The following is a 21,190-nucleotide window of genomic DNA, read 5'->3' as shown; positions in this document are numbered from 1 at the left end:
CCCGGGGAGCAGTTGTGGGTTCGGTGCCTTGCTCAAGGGCATCTCAGTCGTGGTATTGAGGGTGGAGAGAGCGCTGTACATTCACTCCCCCCACCTACAATTCCTGCCGGCCGGGGACTCAAACCCGCAACCTTTCGATTACGAGTCCGACTCTCTAACCATTAGGCCACGACTTCCCCTCATTTGAATGAACAGTTTGTTGTTATCATCATCTGGTCTTGATAATGGCATAATGAAACAAAAGGTGTCACATGCGCTTTAGCGAAGCGTGCTTTGCATTGCAAAGGCTGTGTTTTTATCAGATGTACAACATGAAGACTTTGAGCTGAAGTACTCCTTTGAATTGTTTTGTGCATGTGATATAAGATGAGAGTTCATTAGCCCTTGTCCCTGAACTGACCTTTTAAATCCTGTTTACTTGACCGCATGAGCTGTTAAGACATTCACCAAGCCAGTGTCAGGTCCAGTCATGTAAAGAGATGTGAGCTCCAGAATATTCCTCACTGGGTTAGTTCAGGCCCTCTTGCCCTCAACCATTGATTGGTTTCAGGTCAACATATGTGTGCATCTTTCTACATTTAATTACTTATTCCCTGTCACTTGGAAGATTTCTTTTGAAATCCCATCCGAAAAAATTTACATTTTGTCTAAAGAAAAATGACAAATTATGGATATTAAAACATATTAATAAAATATAAATGATAAAACATGCTAACTGTATCATTGTCATTGGCCTTATATGATCACACACCAAAATAACTAATACTGCTTCCCTTAAAAACTATATTATATTCCATATTGCTTGGAAGGTTTCTTGTGAAACTGCATCCGACTTTAATTTCATGTGATGTCTTCAGAAGTAATATATATATTAAAAACATAATTATAATATATAAATATCAAAATACATTAAATGTATCATCATCATTGGTCTTATTAATTATCACAAACATAAAAATTACATTGTAATTTATGAAACTTGCTATTAAAATATCATAGATAAACTGTCAAAAGATGTCAAAATATCATAGATAAAATTACTTTATGTATTATGTATTTTAGGTAACACATTTATAATACCATAATTTAGGTACGACATTTAAAAAAAACAAAGTCCTGCAAGGAGTCATTAAAGTATACACACACACACACACACACACACACATATATATATATATAGATAGATAGATATACATCAATGTATGTATATAGGATGTCAAGTTTTGTTGGTGTAACTTTAAACATTAAGTGACTTGTATAGTAATTCAAGTAATTTGGATAGGATGACGCTGTTCTTCTAACATGCTGAAGCCAAAACTTAAATGTGTTTGTGACTGCAGAAACTGTGACGGTGCACTCGTGGGGTCAATTACGTCCAATTTCCATGTAAAATCCAATGAAGTTTAGATTACCTGGAAAACAGTGCTATCTCCACGTTATCTTTGACTAAACAACTCTTTTGTGCTGTGACAAGGAGAACTCCTGCTTTTAGCAGCTCTTTCTTGGGAATGATGTCAATATTTAACAGAGAAATAGTCACTTTCTTGCGCTGATCGGCTAGCGGTTGCCTCTCGAGGAAACGTCTGCAAATATACAACCTTTGTACACACAATTCACTCTAAAAATCCCTGGAAAATATGGAGTGACTCAAATTGTTACTCAGAATTTCAATGCTTTGGTGCAAGCTAAGAAAAAAAAAAAAAACATTGAGGGGACAAGTAAAGCTGTAGAAATGGAAAATGGACTGGGCAAATTGGGAGTGAAACTTTCCAAATCAGGTGGCAAAGACAAAACACTTTCAAAGAAATCACCTGAAAATGTACACAACAAAAATACTTTGAAATTCAATATTATGAAGTGCTAGCATACATGAAACCATGCAAAATTATTGCAGACACTGTTGGATTAAAAAGTGAATCTTCTAAACAACCAAACAAACGATTTCCATACAAACACCAAATACACTTGGATAATTTGTATATTTTCAGAACATTAGGAACCAGAACTCCATTTAGGAAGTGGGTTTACTAAAGGTTTGAGAGGTTGCCAGGTTGTGGGTGTGTGACCTTGATGATGGGTGTTATTATCTGTTCTGCACATGATTGGCTCATTTAGGGGCAGAAATAAAAGAGTGAAGTTGTTGTAGAAACTGTTTTGGTTGTTGTTGTTTTGTTTTTGTTTTTTTGAGACAATGTGGGTTTTTTTTTCCACTAACTTTTTTTCACTAAAATGAAATCATATTTCCCAAGTCCTCTATCAAACATTACCAAAACAACAACAACAACAACAACAACAAAAAACCCCCACACAGAACAGGAATTAAATATATGCTTGCTTTTATTTCTCACTTTTTGGGAGACAAGCCATTCACCCCTGATGCAGCACAATGTTGTAAAATGATATTACTGAAATTTTGTAGTGGCAAAGAGATCATATCAGACTTACTACCCTAGATACAACATGTCCTCAAGGAAGACGACGAATAATATTGACAATATTAATATTGACTGGATCTTAGAGATGTTGGCATAATTACATTTTATGCTGATCTGAGATCAGATTCTTAAAGTGATTTAAGAATTTCTTTTAGATTGATTTATTAAATTAAGTCACATTAAATAAGGAACTTCTTAATTTAAAAATAATGGCAAAATCAAGCCACCAATCTGTAATAATTTTTAGCGCAATGTATTTAAGATAATACTATTCGAATGCTTTAACTGAAAGACTAAGCATAGATAGAAAATGCAGGAATTTAGCACCCAAGCACAATGGTGAATAGAACACATTGAGCGACCCATTCTTAAAGGGATAAAATTATGTATGTTTCATTAAACCAAAATAGAAAGGAGGTCAGATTAGTGAGGAACGTAATCCAATTTTTCTTACAATCTCTCCACAAATAGCAGTGAGGAGGGAACAAAAAGCTTCTGACCTCACCTAGTACGTCTTTTTTTTTTTTGGTCTGTGTCAAAAATTACGATTCAGTATAGAATCAAATATTTTCCAAATATGACCAATCAGCATGCAGGTTTATCACGACGCCCTCCTAAGGTAGGGTTAAGACAGGCCAATACTTCTTGACCATATGCAACAAAAGCTGAAACAACCATGCTGCTAAATTACCTCTTGGTTCAGAATGTGCAATAAAATACTAAGTCGGTGGTATTTTTATTTGCAAAGTACGCACCCTTAAATGTTGGGGAATGGCGAAGACTCATTTTAGCAAGTTTGAGCTTTTAAATTAAAAGGTTATTTTATATACACTGCCATTCAAAATTTAGTATGTTAGGGGTTAGTATGTTTTTGCAATATTTTTGAAAGTCTCTTGTGCTCAGCAAGGCTGCACTGATTTTTTAATCAAAAATAGAGCAAAAAAGTTGTGAAATTTCAAACTATTTTCTATTTGATAATATGTCAAAAAGTAATTTATTCCTGTGATGAGGTGAATTTCCAGCAGTCATTTCTCCAGTCTTCAGTGTCACATAATCCTTCAGAAATCATTGTGGTGCTTAATATGTTTGATGAAACTGCACTACATTTGTTTCAGGATTCTTCAAAATTCAAAAGAACAGAATTGACCTGTAACGGAAATTCTTTCTAACATTATTAATATATTTACTGACACTTTAGTTCAATTCAATGTGTCCTTGCTGAATTAAAGTATTAAAAACTCTAACCCCAAACTTTCAAATGGTAGTGTATATGTTTTATACATTTTATGTTTAAAATTGGGGGCTATTTTTTCATGTAATTTTTCAGTAGGTGTTACGTTATCATGATGACATTGGGATATACAGTATATCATATCGCAAGGTACTTGCCAGTTCTCAGCAGTTCCTTGGGCAACCATGACATCAAATGATCATCTATGACTACAGTAAAAAAATATAACATGAATAATGAGCAAATAAAACAGTCAAAAAGCATACAGTTTCAAACTCCCATGTCTCAAACACAGGATGCAGAACCTCTCAGACACCTGCTGCAATATAGCTCCCCCAAAAATGAAAATTCTGTCATACTCATGTTACCCTCATGTTGCTCCAAACTCATATGGTTTGCTTTCTTCTGTGGAACATAAAAGAAGATAGTTCAAACATCAGTTAAAATCCCAATGAGGTTTGACATCAGTGGATGTTTGTGCCACAATAGTTAATGTGGTTTGCGTTTGTGTGCTTTGATCAGTTATTGGAGAGTAAATAATCCTTATTTAGAATATGCCAGATGAGTTGTATGGATTTATTTCATGTTAAAAATAAGGGTTCTTTGAATGGTTTCACAAAGAACCTTTAATACCCATGGAAACTTTTCAGTGGGAAAAGGATCTTATTAAAATGAAAAAAAATTGTTCTTTGAAAGGTTCTTTGGGGAACCCAAAATGGTTCCTTTATGGAATCATTGCAAAACTCCTTTTGGAACATTTCATTTTTAAAAGTGTACTTTTTGGACACCATTGACTTCAATATATGGACAAAGACAGCTACAGGATTCTTCAAAATATCTTCTTTTATGTTCTACAGAATAAAAAACATGGAGTTTAAGGTTGAGCTATATTCATTTTTGGGTGAACTCTTCCTTTAAAAGAGACACATGGTCACACCGTGAGGCGTCCTGTATATCTGATGTGCGTATTACAGGTAGAAACCCACAGATGTCAGTGCAGGCCAATGCTCCTCACAGATACTGCTCAGACGCTCATTTAAAATTGACTGTAGAATATCTACAGGCTATTTGTTAAGTGCGCAATGAAGGACACTTAACATTGTTACGATATGTGTATTAATGGGATAGTTCAGCCAGAAATTTACATTCTGTCATTATTTACTCACTAAATCTGGAAATGGAATATGTTTTGAAAATGCTGATACAATGAAAGTGAATGGGAGAGAGTGTTCTTTTGGACCCCATTGACTTTCATTATATGGACAAAATTGGAATATCTTCTCTTGTGTTCCACAGAAGAAATAAAGAATGTCAGACAAGTTTGGAACATCATGAGGGTGAGTAATTCATGGCAGATTCTTATTTTTGGGTGAACTATCATTTTAAAGTAGTCCTTGGGCACAAGATGAGGATCCCGCAGACAAATGATCCTAAATGGGACATCAGCACCCCATTATCACTGGGTCTATGATCCATAGAACCTCAGCACTTATGGTCATCATTGTCCATCTGGTTCTATACATTATAAGTGTAGTCTGTCAGGTAATCCTTCAGCCGGTTCGGCAAAGCCAGTTCTTGTACCCGCCGTGTGGTTTTGTTGATGGCAATACGACACAGATGCTGCAGAGACGGTGTGGCCGTGTACACCGGAGTCGTGAGCAGCAGCTGCACGGTGCCATTGGATTGGGCGAGAGGTGTAGTCCTGCCCTTACAAGACGTCCGGGACAGCTGCACATAGTGCTCCACGAGATGGACGACGCTGTCAAACTGCTTGAGTTTGGGTTTGACCAGCACCACAGAGTCCAGCTTGAACTTGCCGTCCTTGTATTCAATTCGCAGGTTGGTGGGTCCTGCAGATGTCATGGCGGAGATGGTGAAGAGATAGTCGCTCTGAGAGCTGTCTCGGACAAGAAACGTCCCCTCCGACGTGTCCTGCAGGATCCCCTTGGCTTCATTGGCTGTCAGGCTGCCCCAATACCAGCCTGCTTCCAAGAAAAGAAGACACAGAGATGGTCATACGTATCCTCTTCCACAGTATCTGTTTCAGTCGCTTGTTTGTGCAACATGAGACCTATAACGTGTCCCTATAAAGACCTGCTCACAAAAACCGTCACGGCTACAGTCATATCCTGACTATTCTGCTGTTGTTTTATCAGGCGTTTTCTCAGTCACTGCAGAGATTTTGGCTTTCAGAAGAGGTCTTTCAACCTCTCAACTCTGCCCTGATTCAAAGAGCTAATTCACATCTGGTAATGCAGAAACCAAGCACTTCCGAAATGAGCTGTTAAATGAACGTTAATTGAAAACATTATGACAACTGTGGCGTAGCAAGACTAAACAAGACGGCAGAAATGTCAACATAAATGACATATTTTTCCTGAAAAACTGAACTAGACCATTTGACTATTCATCTTGGGAGTATCTTGGGAGACATTTTTGATGGCGGATGCTTGACAGATGTTCCCAAAAGCTGCTCACGTTGTTTTTCTCAGCAACAAACAAACCTAAAAATGGATATCGCTGCAGCATCATAACGATGACTTTATGTTGTGTTTCTCTTTTATACAGTCAGTGCAGTGCTGGACTAAATTTGCTCATGCACTTTATACCAGAAAGGAATGTGACAGACACAAACCATTGAGGACAAATGTTCCAGCCAGACCAGGAAATATAACAAAAGCTTCATGATAATGTCACTCTTTTGTTGCACAAAAAGCAAACAGAAAATGTAAACAGTAAAAGCTTTGTCAGGAAATTCACATAGTTCCTACTTAAATTCACTTGCATACTTCATATCAGGGTCAGAAATGGGGGCTTGTTGGACAAATGCCACAGAAAGAGACAAAAATGCCCCCAGAATTCAATATGTGGCGGCAAAATTTTTTTATTAAATTGCAAAAACATTTGTATTTGTAATGTCTGATATAGTTCTTAATATTCTTTTCTAGTTGAGGTTGAATTAATTTTAAATGCACTTTATAATATCTCATTATTTGGATTAATGTATCAAATTCAGATACTGACATACAACAACGAAAAACTGTATAATTTAATCTATACATGACGAAAATTGCCCCTTAATGTAAAAATGACTGGATTTACATAGCCCACTTTTTGTTGACATTCACTTCTCTGATATTTTCATTATTATCTTCTGCTCAAACAACAGCCCAGAAACAACACACCAGATGCAAAGCATGGCACACAAATGAATAAAAACATTAACAGCAGTCCAGAAACAACATTTTCAACTATTTGACATTCATAAAACGAAATCATATCTGCTTTGAATAGATCTCATGCCAAAAGGATGATATAGTGTAGACCTGCTGCTAGTTTGATTTATGAGATTAAAGTACACTTAAAACGACCTTTAAACATTTTATTGAAATTTTATATAGAAAGTTAATCTTTTTAAAATCGACTGTTTGACGCATTATAATTATTTTTTAACTATATGAATCACTGCCTTGGCTGCGTTGCATACAACATTAATTCAGTGAGTGTTACAGGAGCAAATGAAGACAGTACGTAAGTAAAACGAGCAGTAAACGTTTACCAGTGTTTTTAAGGTCTCTCATGGCAGTGGCAATGCGACTCTGCTCGGACCCCGCGACTTGGGTTTCTGTTTGCGATCTCCTTTCATTCTCGATGCTTTCCGTGGAGTCGGATGAGTGACAGGTCATTGGAGAGCTGCGTTCAGCATCCAGTCAATGTCTATAATTATCCTTCAAAGACGACTAACTCTTACAATCGACCAAAACATGTGAGAAGTCTTCCACAGCGTCCGTGGACTTGGTTTGGCTGCGCCTGAAATACAAACATCATTTTTAACCCTACGTTTTGTTTCACGCTTTTTGTGTTATATATATATATATATATATATATATATATATATATATATATATTTAATGCTAATATAATATTTCCATATTTGCCCGCTGCAAATCTGTTGATGTTTAAAAACTACATTATTCCTAAACCTGTGTTAATTGAAGGAGTGCTGGTACTACAATCTTTCACATTACCTGAGTATAAGACTAATAGAAAACGTTGACATGCATGCATTTATGGTAATCAAATTTACTTTTTCAAAATAATTATGTCATCCCACGTCACCCTAATTTATTTTTAATCATTTAATTCAATAAAGCCACCGTATTGGAAAGGTTAAAAAGCGTTTAAAATAACATGAAACAAGACAAATATGCAAATGCATGAAAAAGCTAAATGAAAGAGTGTGTGTTAGTCACGCACTCACACAATAAGCGTAGCAACACTGTCCTGTTTTCAATATTTGTGTCTCCAGCAGAATGGAAAATGTTACAACCCTTCCCGTCTACTCATACATGGTATTTATAGTTTTTTTTAACACGTAAATGAAAAGCTATCACACTAAACAATAATGATCACAGTTCTGTCTTTTAACATTCATGATTTGAGTTGAGAAATCATTCTTTCATTACCTTAAAATTGTTTTTGTCCTGTAAATCCTTAATATTTTTACAGTCTACTGTCAGGAGGGTCATGATAGTCATTTCACCCCTGTAGCTCGTTTCTAACTGGTTATTTGAAATACTCTCAGAAAGTGATACATGAAAGTGGCCATTTCGTCTCAATCTCCACTGAATAATCCAAAGGTCGGCTACTGTGCTTTTTTCTGTTGATCTTCATAAGCTGCATTAACATTACAAACGTCTGTTTTCTGTGTGAATGGCTCATTGCGCACGTGCATGAGGAATAAAAACAAAGGCTGCCTTTGAGAGACGCCAAAATACGCAGAACTGCCTTTACTAGGAAACTGCATTGACAGCTCCTGGTAAATGATAGTGTGACATAAGATAAACGAGTGTATTTTCTCTTGAACGTGTAAATGATGATACTTTTTTGTCTAAATGCACCAATCATTTGATGTAGCTGCTATCTGAGACATAATAAATCTGAGGAAATAAAGCAGAATATATTTTGAAAATAAACTTGAGCCTGAAAGGCGACAGTCGGAGAAAGCGCACAGCACTTACCTTTTGTCTAAGTGAAAGCAATAAGCAATCAAGTCCAGCGCGTTTCACGTTACAGAGGTTCAGTGGCAGCATGGTTTAGATCCGTCATTTATTATTAATGGGAACACTGATCGGCTCACTGTCAAACGACCAGCACCCCTTGATGCTCAGCAGATCGGGACGTGTTTTCCCGTGTATTTGCATTGATTCTTTCGGGAGCGGCACTGAAAAGGCGACACTGTATGTCTCGCGCTGTCTGCAAGCGCACCGCGCGTCCTGACGCGTTCCAACGCGAGCCAAGCGAGCAGGACACATATAATTACTGTCTCCAGCAGTTTAGTGATATTCCTCTCTCTCTCTCTCTCTCTCTCTCTGTGTGTGTGTGTGTGTGTGTGTGCGCTCGTCGTTAACTACTTCATTCTCATTCAAACAGACTGGTATACAAAAGACAAATTTCCAGGAACTTTCCAGGAATCGTATCACGTGGTCAGATGTGCGCGCGCTCTCTTAAGGTCGTGCCAACTGGCTATTTATGTATTTTATTATATTTTTGTTTGTTTGTTTTCACATTGAGGTTTTTCTTGTAAGGATGTTTTCATCAGAAGACTTAATTTTTTTACATAAAGGTCTAATATCACAACCAGCAATGAAATGCAAGGGACAGAAATATACTGCAATAGGCTACGTTCAATATAGCACATTCCAAATCTATTTTATTGTTTATTATTTGTTTATGTTGTATTGTTGTATATGTTGAATCTGTGACAGAATCTGTACAGGTTTTAAAGAAATTTACAGTTGTTGCTTTTTGAGATATGTGAGTTACAGAACTCCTCTGAGCCACAGTCACAGCATGACAAGTGCCACCTTAAACCAGGAATTTATTGCCTATGGCAAAACAAAATATAAGAAGCTGTATAATTTTGAGATTTGTGTTTGTGCAAAAACCCCAAAACCACAATAAAATACCTGGACATCCAAAACACAGAACAAATAGATAGATAGATAGATAGATAGATAGATAGATAGATAGATAGATAGATAGATAGATAGATAGATAGATAGATAGATAGATAGATAGATAGACAGACAGACAGACAGACAGACAGACCGACAGATAAATCCTTATATATATATATATCCTTGAATAAAGACAACATTAAAGCGCTAGTTCACCCTAAAATGAAAGATCTGTCATCATTTACTCACCATGATGTTGTTCCAAACCTGTGTGAGTTTCTTTTTCCTGTTGAACACAAAAGAACATATTTTAAAGAATGTTGGTAACCAAACAGCTGACGGTAGCCATTGACTTCCATAGTATTTATTTTATATGGAAGTCAATGGCTACTTTCAACTGCTTGCACTATCTAACACAGCGCTCAGAGCTGACTGTAAGTCTGAACCCTCAGATGACCTTGCTCACACTCTTATGAAGACAATTGGCATGCTTGTTAGTTTTATGGACGGGTCATGTTACTTGTGTTTGTAAACCAATTTGCTACTTTAAAACAAATAAAATTGTGGTCGAGCATCCACTTATAGATAAAATTAGGAGGAAACTCTTGGCAGATTAGCCTCAGATGACACATGGGCCTGTGTCCTCAAGCGGGTTCAATCATTATCGATGCGTGCTTGCCACTCATTTCAATTTCAAGTAGTATAACGCCTATATGTCAAAAGTCAAATGAGCCCAAATTTACCTATATATGTGTAATAGCTGTCAATGTGCTAAGGGTTCATTAGTTCACATTTTCTGGACTGTTGGTGGTCTGTATCCAAGCCTGTTTCAGCAGTTCTCCAGTGCAGGTTACCAGATCCTCTTGTAGCAATTAATGTTTCCCCATGCAGAAGATTCATGATTATCACCATTAGTGGGTAAATCCTAGCTTTTTCTTCCTTAGAATGCACAGCAATACTACTAAAGTGGATGGAGGCTGTTCCACCAATTTACATCCAGTGGATCAGAGATATAATATCTTGCCTCCACCTTACAAAGATGAGGTAGACTACTTATAAAGAGGATCTGAAAAATCTTTTAAGATCTGGCACCCCTTTATTAAATAATTCGATTGTTCTAAATAATGCACTATTATTGACTAAATATTCCTGTGTAGTCTGGATGTAAAACCAGTTTATTTGTTTATTTATTGGCATGTATACATGTATGCGTGTATATATTTATATACATTCATATTTTCAATTATCTTATGAAAATGGTCAGCATTACAGTAACTGTGGGGAAAATAGGTCAGGGTTGAGGGATTGTGTTGAATTAATTTGTAATACATTTAAAAACGAATAAAAACCATTTTACAACAAAATGAAGTAAATGCTAGGAAATATAATTATTTAATAATCTTTTATTTATTTATTTTACTGTAATTGTTCACTTTTATCTTGTTATACATCTCTGGGGTTGAGATGGGGTAAAAAAAAGTCTGCTTTATAGTGACCTCTTCTGGATGATAGATAAATAAATAAATTATTGTGACGTGCAAAGAATTGTTACTGTTGTTTCATATATAACTTTTTTTTTAAATAAATAATAAACCATTTGACTTGTGTTTTCGTTAAATTGTCTGTATTTAAAAAATTTTTACTATGCAATATATAAAATAAAGCATATCCTAATCAAGCCGAAATGATTTAGCTGTGGTCTTCCCCTTGGAAACACATGGCGGATTGAGAAGATGCTCCGCCAGGCCGACAGAGGGCAGAGGGCAGCGGTTCACTATATGTCCAGTGACTCCGATGTGACGTAACGCACGCGGTAAAAACAAAAATGATTTACGCGCGGATTTTGCCCAAAGAGTAGATTTAATTTTTTTGCACAATTTAGAGACAGGAGCTGTACGTTTTTCGAAATACACAAGCAATAGATTATTTTTTATCCAGCAACCGTTGCTTAAAGGCATACTAAAGGTGAGCATATTGGTGTTTAAGTGATATCTGACCGTCGCGCTGGAGCTTCAGTGTTGTGAAGCTGTCAACTTACTGCTGTTTAGGTTTAACTTACATATAGATTACACTTTAACAGTGCTTCAATATAAACACTTATTTACATTTAATGGTAATGTACATATTATTTACTATGCGTGTAGTTACTAGACAACTAGCAAATCTCCTGTTTACACTTACTGTTATTCAGTAACAGCGATATAATTGTTTCTTTCAGATGTAAACTGTGTTTTGCCTTTGACTGTACAGTACAGTACCATAATAAAACAGAGCTTTTAGGTCAATCAATACTAATTTTTTCTTTTCACAATGAAGCAGACTTGTCTTAGTTAAATCATTATTGATATATTTGGTGGAGGGTAGTTAATTAGACCTGTGAATTGTAAATTATCTGAAATATTATTTGCAGGGTATTTTAGAAACATGGTCATGGATTCTGCAGAGACGAGATATGGCCATCTGCTGCAGCCCCTGCGAGACCTCACCAAAAACTGGGACATTGACCTGGCCAGCCAGCTTGGAGAGTATCTTGAGGAGGTGAGAAAACACAGCTAGGCTGATCAAGAACTACCTTAATTAATTTAGATAAAGCTTCATTTTCTAGCCTAAGTATCATATTGTTGCTGTTGTCTGTGTTGGCAGCTGGACCAGATGACCATTTCATTTGATGGTGGGAAAACCATGATGAACTTTGCAGAGGCTGCACTTTTAATCCAAGGATCAACATGCATCTATGGCAGAAAGGTAAATTATTTGATGTTTGAACATTTACACACCCTCAGGCCATCCAAGGTGGAGATGAGATTATTTCTTCATTGGAACAGATCATTACATTACTTGCTCAACAGTGGATCCTCTGCAGTGAATGGGTGCCGTCAGAATGAGAGTCCAAGCAGCTCATAAAACCATCACAATAATCCATAAGTAAATCACATGATTCCAGTCCATCAGTTTACATCTTGAGATTCAAAACGATGCATGTTTGTACATTATATTGCTTTCTCCAGTAAAAAAAAAGTAATCTCGTCTGAATCAGGAGAGACGTATGCACAGCGCAAGCGACTTTCTCACTGGAGGTGCCATTATTTAGTCTTGTATTTTGGCCTGGTATTAAAATGCCTTAATGATGGATTTGTTTCTAACAAACACACAGCTTTTCACTTCAGTAGGCATTTATTGATGGACTGAAGTTGTGTGAATTACTTGTGGATTATTGTGATGTTTTTATCAGCTGTTTGGGCTCTCATTCTGACGGCACCCATTCACTGTAGAGGATCCACTGGTGAGTTGGATGAAGTGATGTTATGCTAAATTTCTCCAAATCTGCTTGAAGATGAAATAAAATCACCTACATCTTGAATTGCCTGAAGGTAAGTAAAATTTCATTTTTGTGTGAATTAATCCTTTAATATGTCACAAACTTAAATTTATGATGGCAAAAGACTTTTTCTTTACAAAATGATCTGTTTTAATATTTAGGTAGAGCTCCTTCACACTCTGGTGTTTCAAACATTAGATTACATCTCTAACAAAAACAAGAAGTAAGTGTTATTGTCCTGGACCTTTATATTCTGTTGAATCGGCAGTTGGTGTGTTGTCATGCTGTTTGTCTTTGTTTCAACAGACGTGACAAACAAGGTTCTTCGTCAGATGGTAACCAAGAAAAAGCCCCTTCAGGAGGAGATGATTGTGAGGTGCGTCAATGAGCAATAATACTTATTAATTCTAACAAAAATTTAAGTTTATATATAACTGTGTAAATAATTGAGTATTTTTGATGCAGTTTGATGAGATTGAGCAGGATGAGAACGTCAACTCTCAGAATATAACGATGAAAGATCTAACAGAGGTGAGTTGCGTTTCACCTCCTCAAAGTTTTATTTCTAGAATTTAATGTGTATATTGGACATCTATACTATTCAGCGTTTGTGTCTTTGACTGGGAAAAACTGCAAAAAATTATAAAAAATGAAAAATGTTGATATTGACTAATTACTGTATTTTTTTTAAATGTTCTGCAGTTTAAGTTGTTGTATAGCACACAAGTTTTGGTTTGTCGTCATTTTTTTTTTTTTGATGGGGACTAATTCTTTGATATTCTTTTTCTAGCCAGTGAAGATTATCCGTCTCCCTCCTGAATCTCTCATTCCTGTTGAATCACTTGAGAAACAGAAATACCCCCTTCTCAGGTAAAGACACTCTGACCCACTGATCTGGTAATCTTATTGGTACTACAGTCCAACAATACCTGTCCAGTAGGGATGGGCGATATGGCCTAAAAAATTTATCACGATAATTTCAGGTATTTATTGCGATAACGATACAAATGACGATAATATATATATATATATATATATATATATATATATATATATATATATATATAAATAGGTTAAGTTTTAAAGATTAAGTTTATTTCATATAGTATTATTAATGCAATTAACTTGAAACTTTCTGTACACAGCCAACTTATGGCCATGCTAATTATGATCAACAGCTCATCTCCATTAATTGCTCTTATCAACCATAATAATGCGTTATGGACACTTCATATTAAATCATATGCATAGGCTACTGGCACACGTTTACCACGTTGCTGATGACTGAAAGCCTGTGTATGGCTATACTGCTGTGATCTGTTTCAGGCTTTCCATATCATAACATTTTAGAAATTAATTCATTGTAATATCTCAGAAATGGCATATTTAACTTTATTAAAAGTATGGCATCTTTTATGTCAAATTCAAATTGGACGTGTTTCCACTCTTTGTAACCACCATTTTTCTGTACACTTTGCATATTATGGTAGTTTGCTCCTCATGATCTGATTTTCTGTAACCAAACCAGTTGCAAATTGTGGAGGTAGCTCCTCGCGTAACAACAAGCTCCTCCTCATGGTGCGTTCACACCAGACGCGAATGAAGCGTTAAGCGCGAATGATTTACATGTTAAGTCGATGCAAAGACGCGAATAGACATCCTGCCGCGCAATTCGCTCGAATGACGCAGCGCGAATTGAGCGTTTAGAGCGAAATTCTATACATATGCTCTCTGTGGCAGTCATACATGTGCGCCTGGCAGAAGCCCTGCCCATGACGCGAATTCGCGCCTGTTGTGCAGTGAATTTCACGCGCGAATGAAGCGCGTAAACCCAAAATGTTCACGCGTCCAACTACGCGCGAATAGCGCGATTTATTCGCGCAAGTCGCGTCCGGTGTGAACGCACTGTCAGCCTCACGTCCGCCTTCCGCCATGCTTGTTTTCACTCCGCACGTGAACAGTGAATCGGGCGCGCACAAAACTACGTCATCAACTAGACTTATCGTTATTATCGTGAGGAGACAAATTTTTATCGTGAGGAGAATTTTCAACGGTATATCGCAAACGATAAGATATCGCCCATCCCTACTGTCCAGTCCTCTTGCTCTTCAGGAGAATATTATCTGAACAAGTGACTCAGTTGCAGGAAATTAAGTTCATACTTATAAAGAACTAAAAATGCTTTACCAAAATGTTTAAATGTTATCCTCTAGCCTCAAAGGGGAGCTTCTTAGCAGCTGTAAGGATTTTCGAATGAATCATTTCACCATGGACGAATCAGGATTGATGCGTCTGGGCTCTTCCCACACTCACTTCCTCAAGGAGATCGCAGAAATCCAGCACAACTTCTCTGTACATGAACCTACGCCCTTAGACAATAGTGAGGACACATACTTCTTGTGTGCAAATCTTTACAGATATTTTGCTTTTATTTATTATAATTTTTTTGAATGTTTCACTAGTGTCTAAAAGTTTGAGATCAGATGATTAGAACTGATTAAAAAGTCACTTTATTTTCATAAAAGAATCCTGAAATAAATATATTAGTTTTTTTTTAAAGATATGAATTGGCACAACTGGTTTCAACAATAATAATAATAAGAAATTATTATTTTGTACCAAATCAGCATATTAGCATGATTTCTTAAGGATCATGTGACACTGAAGACGGGAGTAAACGCTGCTGAAAATTCAGCTTTCCTATTACAGAAATAAATTACATTTGAAATTATATTAAAATAGAAAACCCTTCTTTTAAGTTGTAATTTTATTTCATAATATTACTGCTTTTTTCTGTATTTTTAATCAAATAAATGCTGCCTTTGTGAGCCAAAGAGACTTCTTTCACATTTTAAAAACTCTTACTGACTCCAAATTAAACCTGAACCTTATTCCTATTTCAAGACAAATACATTACCACATTGATCAAATATTTTTTTGTCTTATCATTGTCATGTGGTGTCCAGAAGGTGTAGCTGAGGTTAATGGTGGTTATGGTGAAGAAGATGGTGGGGCAGAGGTTCTTCCTCCACTGGAAGATCATGGGATGGAGGTGGAGTCTGAAGAATGGGTGGAAAGACATCAGGTACCAAAACAGTTTGTGTGATTTAAATATTGATATGTTTGATAGGTCTGTTGAATGTAATTATTAAAGTTTTCCCTTTTTAAATTGTGCTAGGCCCCTAGTGAGGGGAGGATGTTAAGACCGAGACCTACAGTACAGCCAATTCCAGAGGAACCCAAGCAGCTCAAGGTATAGAGCGGTGCAATGACACAAAATCAGCATTTTTTATTTGCACACCAAATCAGTCAAGTAAACTCTTTCACACATAGTACATGTTAAAATATCAATATGATTTTGGTATGTTATGTTGCATTCTGTAATATGTGTTGCATTATCATGTCCTTGTAAAAGTAGTCAATTGCATGTGCATATTTACAGGAAATTGTGGACCCTTGGAAATGGCATGATTCATATGCAGCATTTGGGGAGGACAAACCTCTCAAAACAGGTGTGTGCTCAATCTGATGTTCTTCTGTGTTTGTGTCTTGATGGTTTTCCATTAAAATAACTCAATTTGTTATTTTATAATGGCTTTTTGCTGTTGGACTTTTATTTTCTTCTCTGCTCTCTAGGGAAATGTTATAAAGTGCCAGATGGTCTTGAAGAGTCTGGAAAGAGGAAGAGGAAGGGTCCTTCAAAACTTCAAGACTTTGGGAGCTGGTACTCAAAAGCCTGTAAGTTGTTATCAGGCTGTTATTTGAAAAGGAATGGATGGCATAACTGTTTGGATGAATTAGTTGTTTTTTTCTTTTACAGTTGAGACTGCCGATCGCAAGCTTAAGAATGGACCTACTTATCCTGGTAATACTTTCAGACCTTGTGCTATTCAAAATACATTTTCTCTAAGACATTGTTGAAATTTATACAAATAATGTTTTTGTTTCTTATTGTAGACCTTAATTACATCTTTGTGAGTAAAATGGGTCAGCGTCTGAAAGCACAGAAGCAGATTCTCAGGAAAAGGGTAAGTACAAATTTAAATTCTTTTTATTGCTACATGTACTGTGTTAGGCTAACCGAGACTTGTCACAGCATTTACATATTATTGCTCTTTTGTTGGTTTTGATTGCTTCTGTTGTCCTCATTTGTAAGTCGCTTTGGATAAAAGCATCTGCTAAATGTAGTATCAAGTGACACTGAACACTGGAGTGATAAAAGGTTGGCTTCGCCATTATAGGAATAAATTATATATTGAAATATAAAACAATTGTTTTAAACTGTGATCAAATTTCACAATATTACTATATTTTCTTTATCAAATAAATGCCTTGCTGACCTTAAACTTTGAACAGTAGTGGATTTGTGATGTCATGTAATCTGAGGTATTTTCTGTTTTAGGGTGTTTTTGTCTCCATTGAGGAGTTAAAGAAAACTTACTTGCAACCAGAGAATATTGAGGACCAGGTCGAGGTTGTCCGGCATCCAGACGAAGAGGGTGAGATGCACACTAAAAATGATCCAGCCCTAGATTTTTCTCCTACACCATTAATTGGCATTATTTGCCTAGAACCATTGTTTAAAATGCACCAAACATAAACATTTTGTGGTTATTCCCTCAATTTTATCCAGGTGATGACTTTTCAGATGACGAACATGATAACTTGGTTGATGATCTTGAACCTGCGGAGCACCTTGGTGAACAGGAGCAAATTTTCCATGACTTGCATATGAGCCGGATGAGTTATGAAGATCTGGTCAAGAAGAGTGTGGTATGAAAGCTTAAGATCGATTTCCAGGAAAATAATGATTCATGAATTGGACCGTGGTAGTTTATTCTTTCTGATTTTTTTCTGTATGTAGGACCTGTTTCTGGTGAACTCTCAGAAGTATGCGCAGGAGACTGCGTTGTCTCGAAGAGTCAAAGAGTGGGAGGATGGAATCAACCCTCATCTTGCTGCTCAGGTAATGTGGGATGATTTTTGCAAGGTTTCTGTAACCGATTCTAATGCTTCTAAAAATGTTCAGCATAAATAAATATAGAGAACTATTGGTTGCAGTTTAACCCCATTAAATGAGTCTTACATTTTGTATACAGGAGACCTGTCCAGCTTTTGACATCCATGAGTATGGAGACAGAATTGTCCAATCACTCTGTAGCGTGGGTGTGAAAAAATCATTTGCCTTTGTCGCCAAAGGCAAAGAGAAAACAGAAGCCTGCAGATACATGCTGGCTGCGCTACAGCTGGTGGGTATAAAAAGCTATGACTGCCGGTACTATTTACCAGAGGCTGAGAGTCTAGTTCTCCTTTACCAGTTAGGATGTCTGTGCCATTTTGAGCAACTTCTATTTCTTTGACTGAGATTTGTATCGATACTTGTGACATTTAAGTTAAAACATAACCTTTTAAAACAAAAATGTCACCTGATGCTACATTTGTTTTACAGGCTAATGATTACACAGTGGAGATTGACAAGAGAGATGGGCTTGAAGAGAGCGTAGATACTATGGAGCTCACGTTACTTACTACACAGAGGGCTCATGAACGTCTCAAAACCTACAACGCACCCTCCGCTACAGATATTCCTTGACTTTCTATTTTTATTTATTGCTTATCTCTTACCTTTTGGCCCCAAGCAGAAACTATTTATCACCGACAATGTCAAAGAGATAAAATCCACACAAAGAATTTCTATGCTTTTCTATTCAAGGTCGTTTTTTTGTTTTTGTCTGGTAATTCCTGTATTCTGATATCCAGCACTGTACTTAAAAATTCAGTTTGGCCTTTAAATATGCTTGGATGAATCTGAGTCTTGAGATGAAGAAATAACTGGTGTTTGAGACCGAATGTAATTTCATCGGCTAAAATTATGATAAAATGGTTAAAAATTTCGGTTTCTATGCATTCTTTGAGATTTTAAGATGGAGATTTTTTCTCCCCATTTTCATCTCTAAGTAAACTGCATGTCTTGTACAGTTTCTAAACCAATTTTATATAATTATAGGTGACACAAAAATAAAATAAAAAATAGTGCTGTACTATTTAAAAAGTCATTTTGTGTGTGATGTGAGTTATAGCTTAGATAAACAAGTCTTTATATGTACTGTAGTTTTAATCAACTGCACAACCTGAGTTTAAATCAGAAATAGAACATTCCCTCTACCAATCTTTATATATATATATATATGCTATTATAGCATTTATTAATTCATGTTTTATATTTTTTTCCTTTTTCATTTTAGTAATTTTATATGCCTGTCACTAAAATATTTCTGTATGTTTTAATTTTTTATTTCAATTTTAATTTGAGTCATTTTAGTACTTAAAATTATTTCAGTTAGTTGCCAACATTTCCAATTTGTCAAGTTTAAGATTTTCCATATTTATTTCAGTTACCAAAAAAACTTGATTTAATAATGCCGTTATTTCTGCACATGAGGAACTAGGATGTAGCTGATCAGTGTTTTGAAATACAGCTTTATTGTGCAAACATTTTTTTCCCCCATTTAGATTAATCTGGAAATAATTTAACATAGTTTTTCATGTGATTACGTATACTCTCAGCAATCTGTACATCGTTTTTCATTCTGTTGTAGTAGTCCAGAAAGAGTCCATCTGGGTTAACTAGGTAGATGATGATGGTGTGGTCCACAATATAATCTCCATCCTCATCTTTAGGCCCAGCGCTGGCATAGACCCTATAATCCCGTCCTGCCTGCTTCACTTCCTCCGCAGTACCCGTCAATCCAATCAGCCGGGGGTGAAAATCTTTCACGTACTTTGCCATTGCAGCCACATCATCTCTCTCAGGGTCAACAGTGATAAATAATGGCTGGACAGGGGGCAGGCTGGGGTCTTTATCAAGAATACGCACCACACTGGTCATTTTATCCAGCTCGTCTGGGCAGATATCCGGGCAGTGGGTGAAGCCGAAATATAAGAGCACCCAACGGCCCAGGAAGTCATGCTTGGTCCTTCGCTGTCCTGTGTGATCTGACAGACTGAAGTCTCCCTGTCCAACAGCCACTTTTCTCAACTGCTCCAGTCTTTGCATCTGGATCTTCTTTTGTTTCTCCTGATAAACATACCACCAGGTACCAATAATACCACCTCCGAAGAGCAGTGTCACCACCAAACGTGTACGCAGTTTTATCCCTGCTGATGATCCTGGGTTTGGCGTTTTAGAGGAACCTTGAGAGTAAAAAGCTCTTTGTTCTCCAAGTAACCATGGTAGACGGCAGTGTGGTGGAAGAAAACCTTGAGCTGATGTTCTAATATGGGACATATGTATCTTTTTGAGAGACCTGCATGAGGGAAATGTGGCTTTTGGGATATGATGTGAAAGGTTATTTGTTTCTCTCGTTGTTGACCGTAGGATGCTCCAGGACGTCACATGCCAGTCCAGTCCTCTGAGTCTCAACATCCTCAGAATAACTGATGAAGACAAAAAAGAATGGAGTGAGCGGAGTAATCAAGTTCAAATGTTTTTGATAAAGTACAGTCCGAATCAAGGTTTTGAATCCTGGAGATCAGTCTTCCTACAGACTGACTTGTTTTCATTTACAAGTGAAAAGACCTTGATAATCTTGTTCATCTGGTGTGTTTATTCAGGGTTTGAGTTTAACTCTGCAGGCAGATCTCCAGAAACAGGATCACAATTTGTTTATTCATAATAAATTATACAGATCTACAACAGAAGAATATTTGAAAACACAAATCGTAAGTTTATAAATATTCAATATATAATCATCGGTATAAAAGTATATAAATTACATCATAACACTGTAAAATCATTTTTTTTCTGATCCTGTTCATTTAGCCGTGATTGTTTTGATTTTTGGTATGTTGAAAACGAATAAACAAACAAATAAATTAAGACATTTAAGGTATTTTTAAACGGACACTGAATATACATGCATTCCATCCCATAGCAACTTATATAGTATGCAATAGCCTTCTATGGCAGGTAAATGACAATATTAGCAAAGCTAGCTCTTCGAAAATATGTGTTTATAACACTATCTTTGGTCGGTGCAAATACAGGATTTGTAATATGAACACAAAATTACAGTTACAACACGTTTAAATGTTACTGACCCTGAGGTTACAGTCGTCTGTCCTTCTCGATATAAACTTGAGCTCCACATGTAACGTACAACAGTCAGGCGGAGTCAGGCTTTAGTTTCGAGGTCGCAGATTCATCGTGTCGAATTGTCGTGATTTTAAATAATATAATTATAAA

The 21,190-nt window shown here is 36.5% G+C and overlaps 3 protein-coding genes across 7 annotated transcripts; 1 reads left to right on the top strand and 2 right to left on the bottom strand.

Annotated features, from left to right (window-relative positions):
- Nucleotides 1–1,967: 1,967 nt before the first annotated feature.
- LOC306861149 (suppressor of cytokine signaling 2-like) lies at nt 1,968–9,155 on the bottom strand. Of its 3 annotated transcripts, XR_013783452.1 has the most exons (4): nt 8,688–9,052; nt 7,226–7,476; nt 3,717–5,648; nt 2,963–3,266 (listed from the first exon to the last, which is right to left on the bottom strand). XR_013783452.1 is itself a non-coding variant. In XM_079403257.1 (3 exons), the coding sequence occupies exons 2-3, from the start codon at nt 7,350–7,352 to the stop codon at nt 5,182–5,184; spliced, it is 594 nt and encodes a 197-aa protein (XP_079259383.1). In that variant the 5' UTR covers nt 7,353–7,476; nt 8,688–9,155; the 3' UTR covers nt 1,968–5,181. The 3 variants fall into 3 exon arrangements, 2 of the variants coding, with proteins under 2 accessions (XP_079259383.1, XP_079259382.1); XM_079403257.1 differs by having other exon boundaries at nt 1,968–5,648; nt 8,688–9,155; XM_079403256.1 differs by having other exon boundaries at nt 1,968–5,651; nt 8,688–9,063.
- Nucleotides 9,156–11,413: 2,258 nt separating this feature from the next.
- LOC306861230 (condensin-2 complex subunit H2-like) lies at nt 11,414–19,001 on the top strand. The gene is made up of 19 exons (XM_079403382.1): nt 11,414–11,591; nt 12,037–12,164; nt 12,270–12,371; nt 13,107–13,168; nt 13,252–13,321; nt 13,411–13,476; nt 13,736–13,815; nt 15,159–15,325; nt 15,912–16,030; nt 16,124–16,198; nt 16,388–16,457; nt 16,582–16,683; nt 16,766–16,810; nt 16,903–16,973; nt 17,348–17,444; nt 17,579–17,718; nt 17,810–17,911; nt 18,045–18,194; nt 18,395–19,001. Exons 2-19 carry the CDS (start codon nt 12,051–12,053, stop codon nt 18,536–18,538), a joined length of 1,776 nt encoding a protein of 591 aa, XP_079259508.1. The 5' UTR covers nt 11,414–11,591; nt 12,037–12,050; the 3' UTR covers nt 18,539–19,001.
- Nucleotides 19,002–19,311: 310 nt separating this feature from the next.
- On the bottom strand, nt 19,312–21,153 carry LOC306861131 (protein SCO2 homolog, mitochondrial-like). 3 transcript variants are annotated; one of them, XM_079403227.1, is made up of 3 exons: nt 21,046–21,153; nt 20,525–20,635; nt 19,413–20,382 (listed from the first exon to the last, which is right to left on the bottom strand). In XM_079403227.1, the coding sequence occupies exon 3, from the start codon at nt 20,369–20,371 to the stop codon at nt 19,460–19,462; it is 912 nt and encodes a 303-aa protein (XP_079259353.1). In that variant the 5' UTR covers nt 20,372–20,382; nt 20,525–20,635; nt 21,046–21,153; the 3' UTR covers nt 19,413–19,459. The 3 variants fall into 3 exon arrangements, with proteins under 3 accessions (XP_079259351.1, XP_079259353.1, XP_079259352.1); XM_079403225.1 differs by lacking the exon at nt 20,525–20,635 and having other exon boundaries at nt 19,312–20,382; XM_079403226.1 differs by having other exon boundaries at nt 19,413–20,635; nt 21,046–21,115.
- Between the last annotated feature and the right edge of the window lie 37 nt (nt 21,154–21,190).

Source organism: Barbus barbus (assembly GCF_936440315.1).
Source record: "Barbus barbus genome assembly, chromosome: 42".
NCBI classification, from domain to species: Eukaryota; Metazoa; Chordata; class Actinopteri; order Cypriniformes; family Cyprinidae; genus Barbus; species Barbus barbus.
Note: the sequence above shows the minus strand (reverse complement) of the source record. Positions and strands in the feature narration are given on the sequence as shown.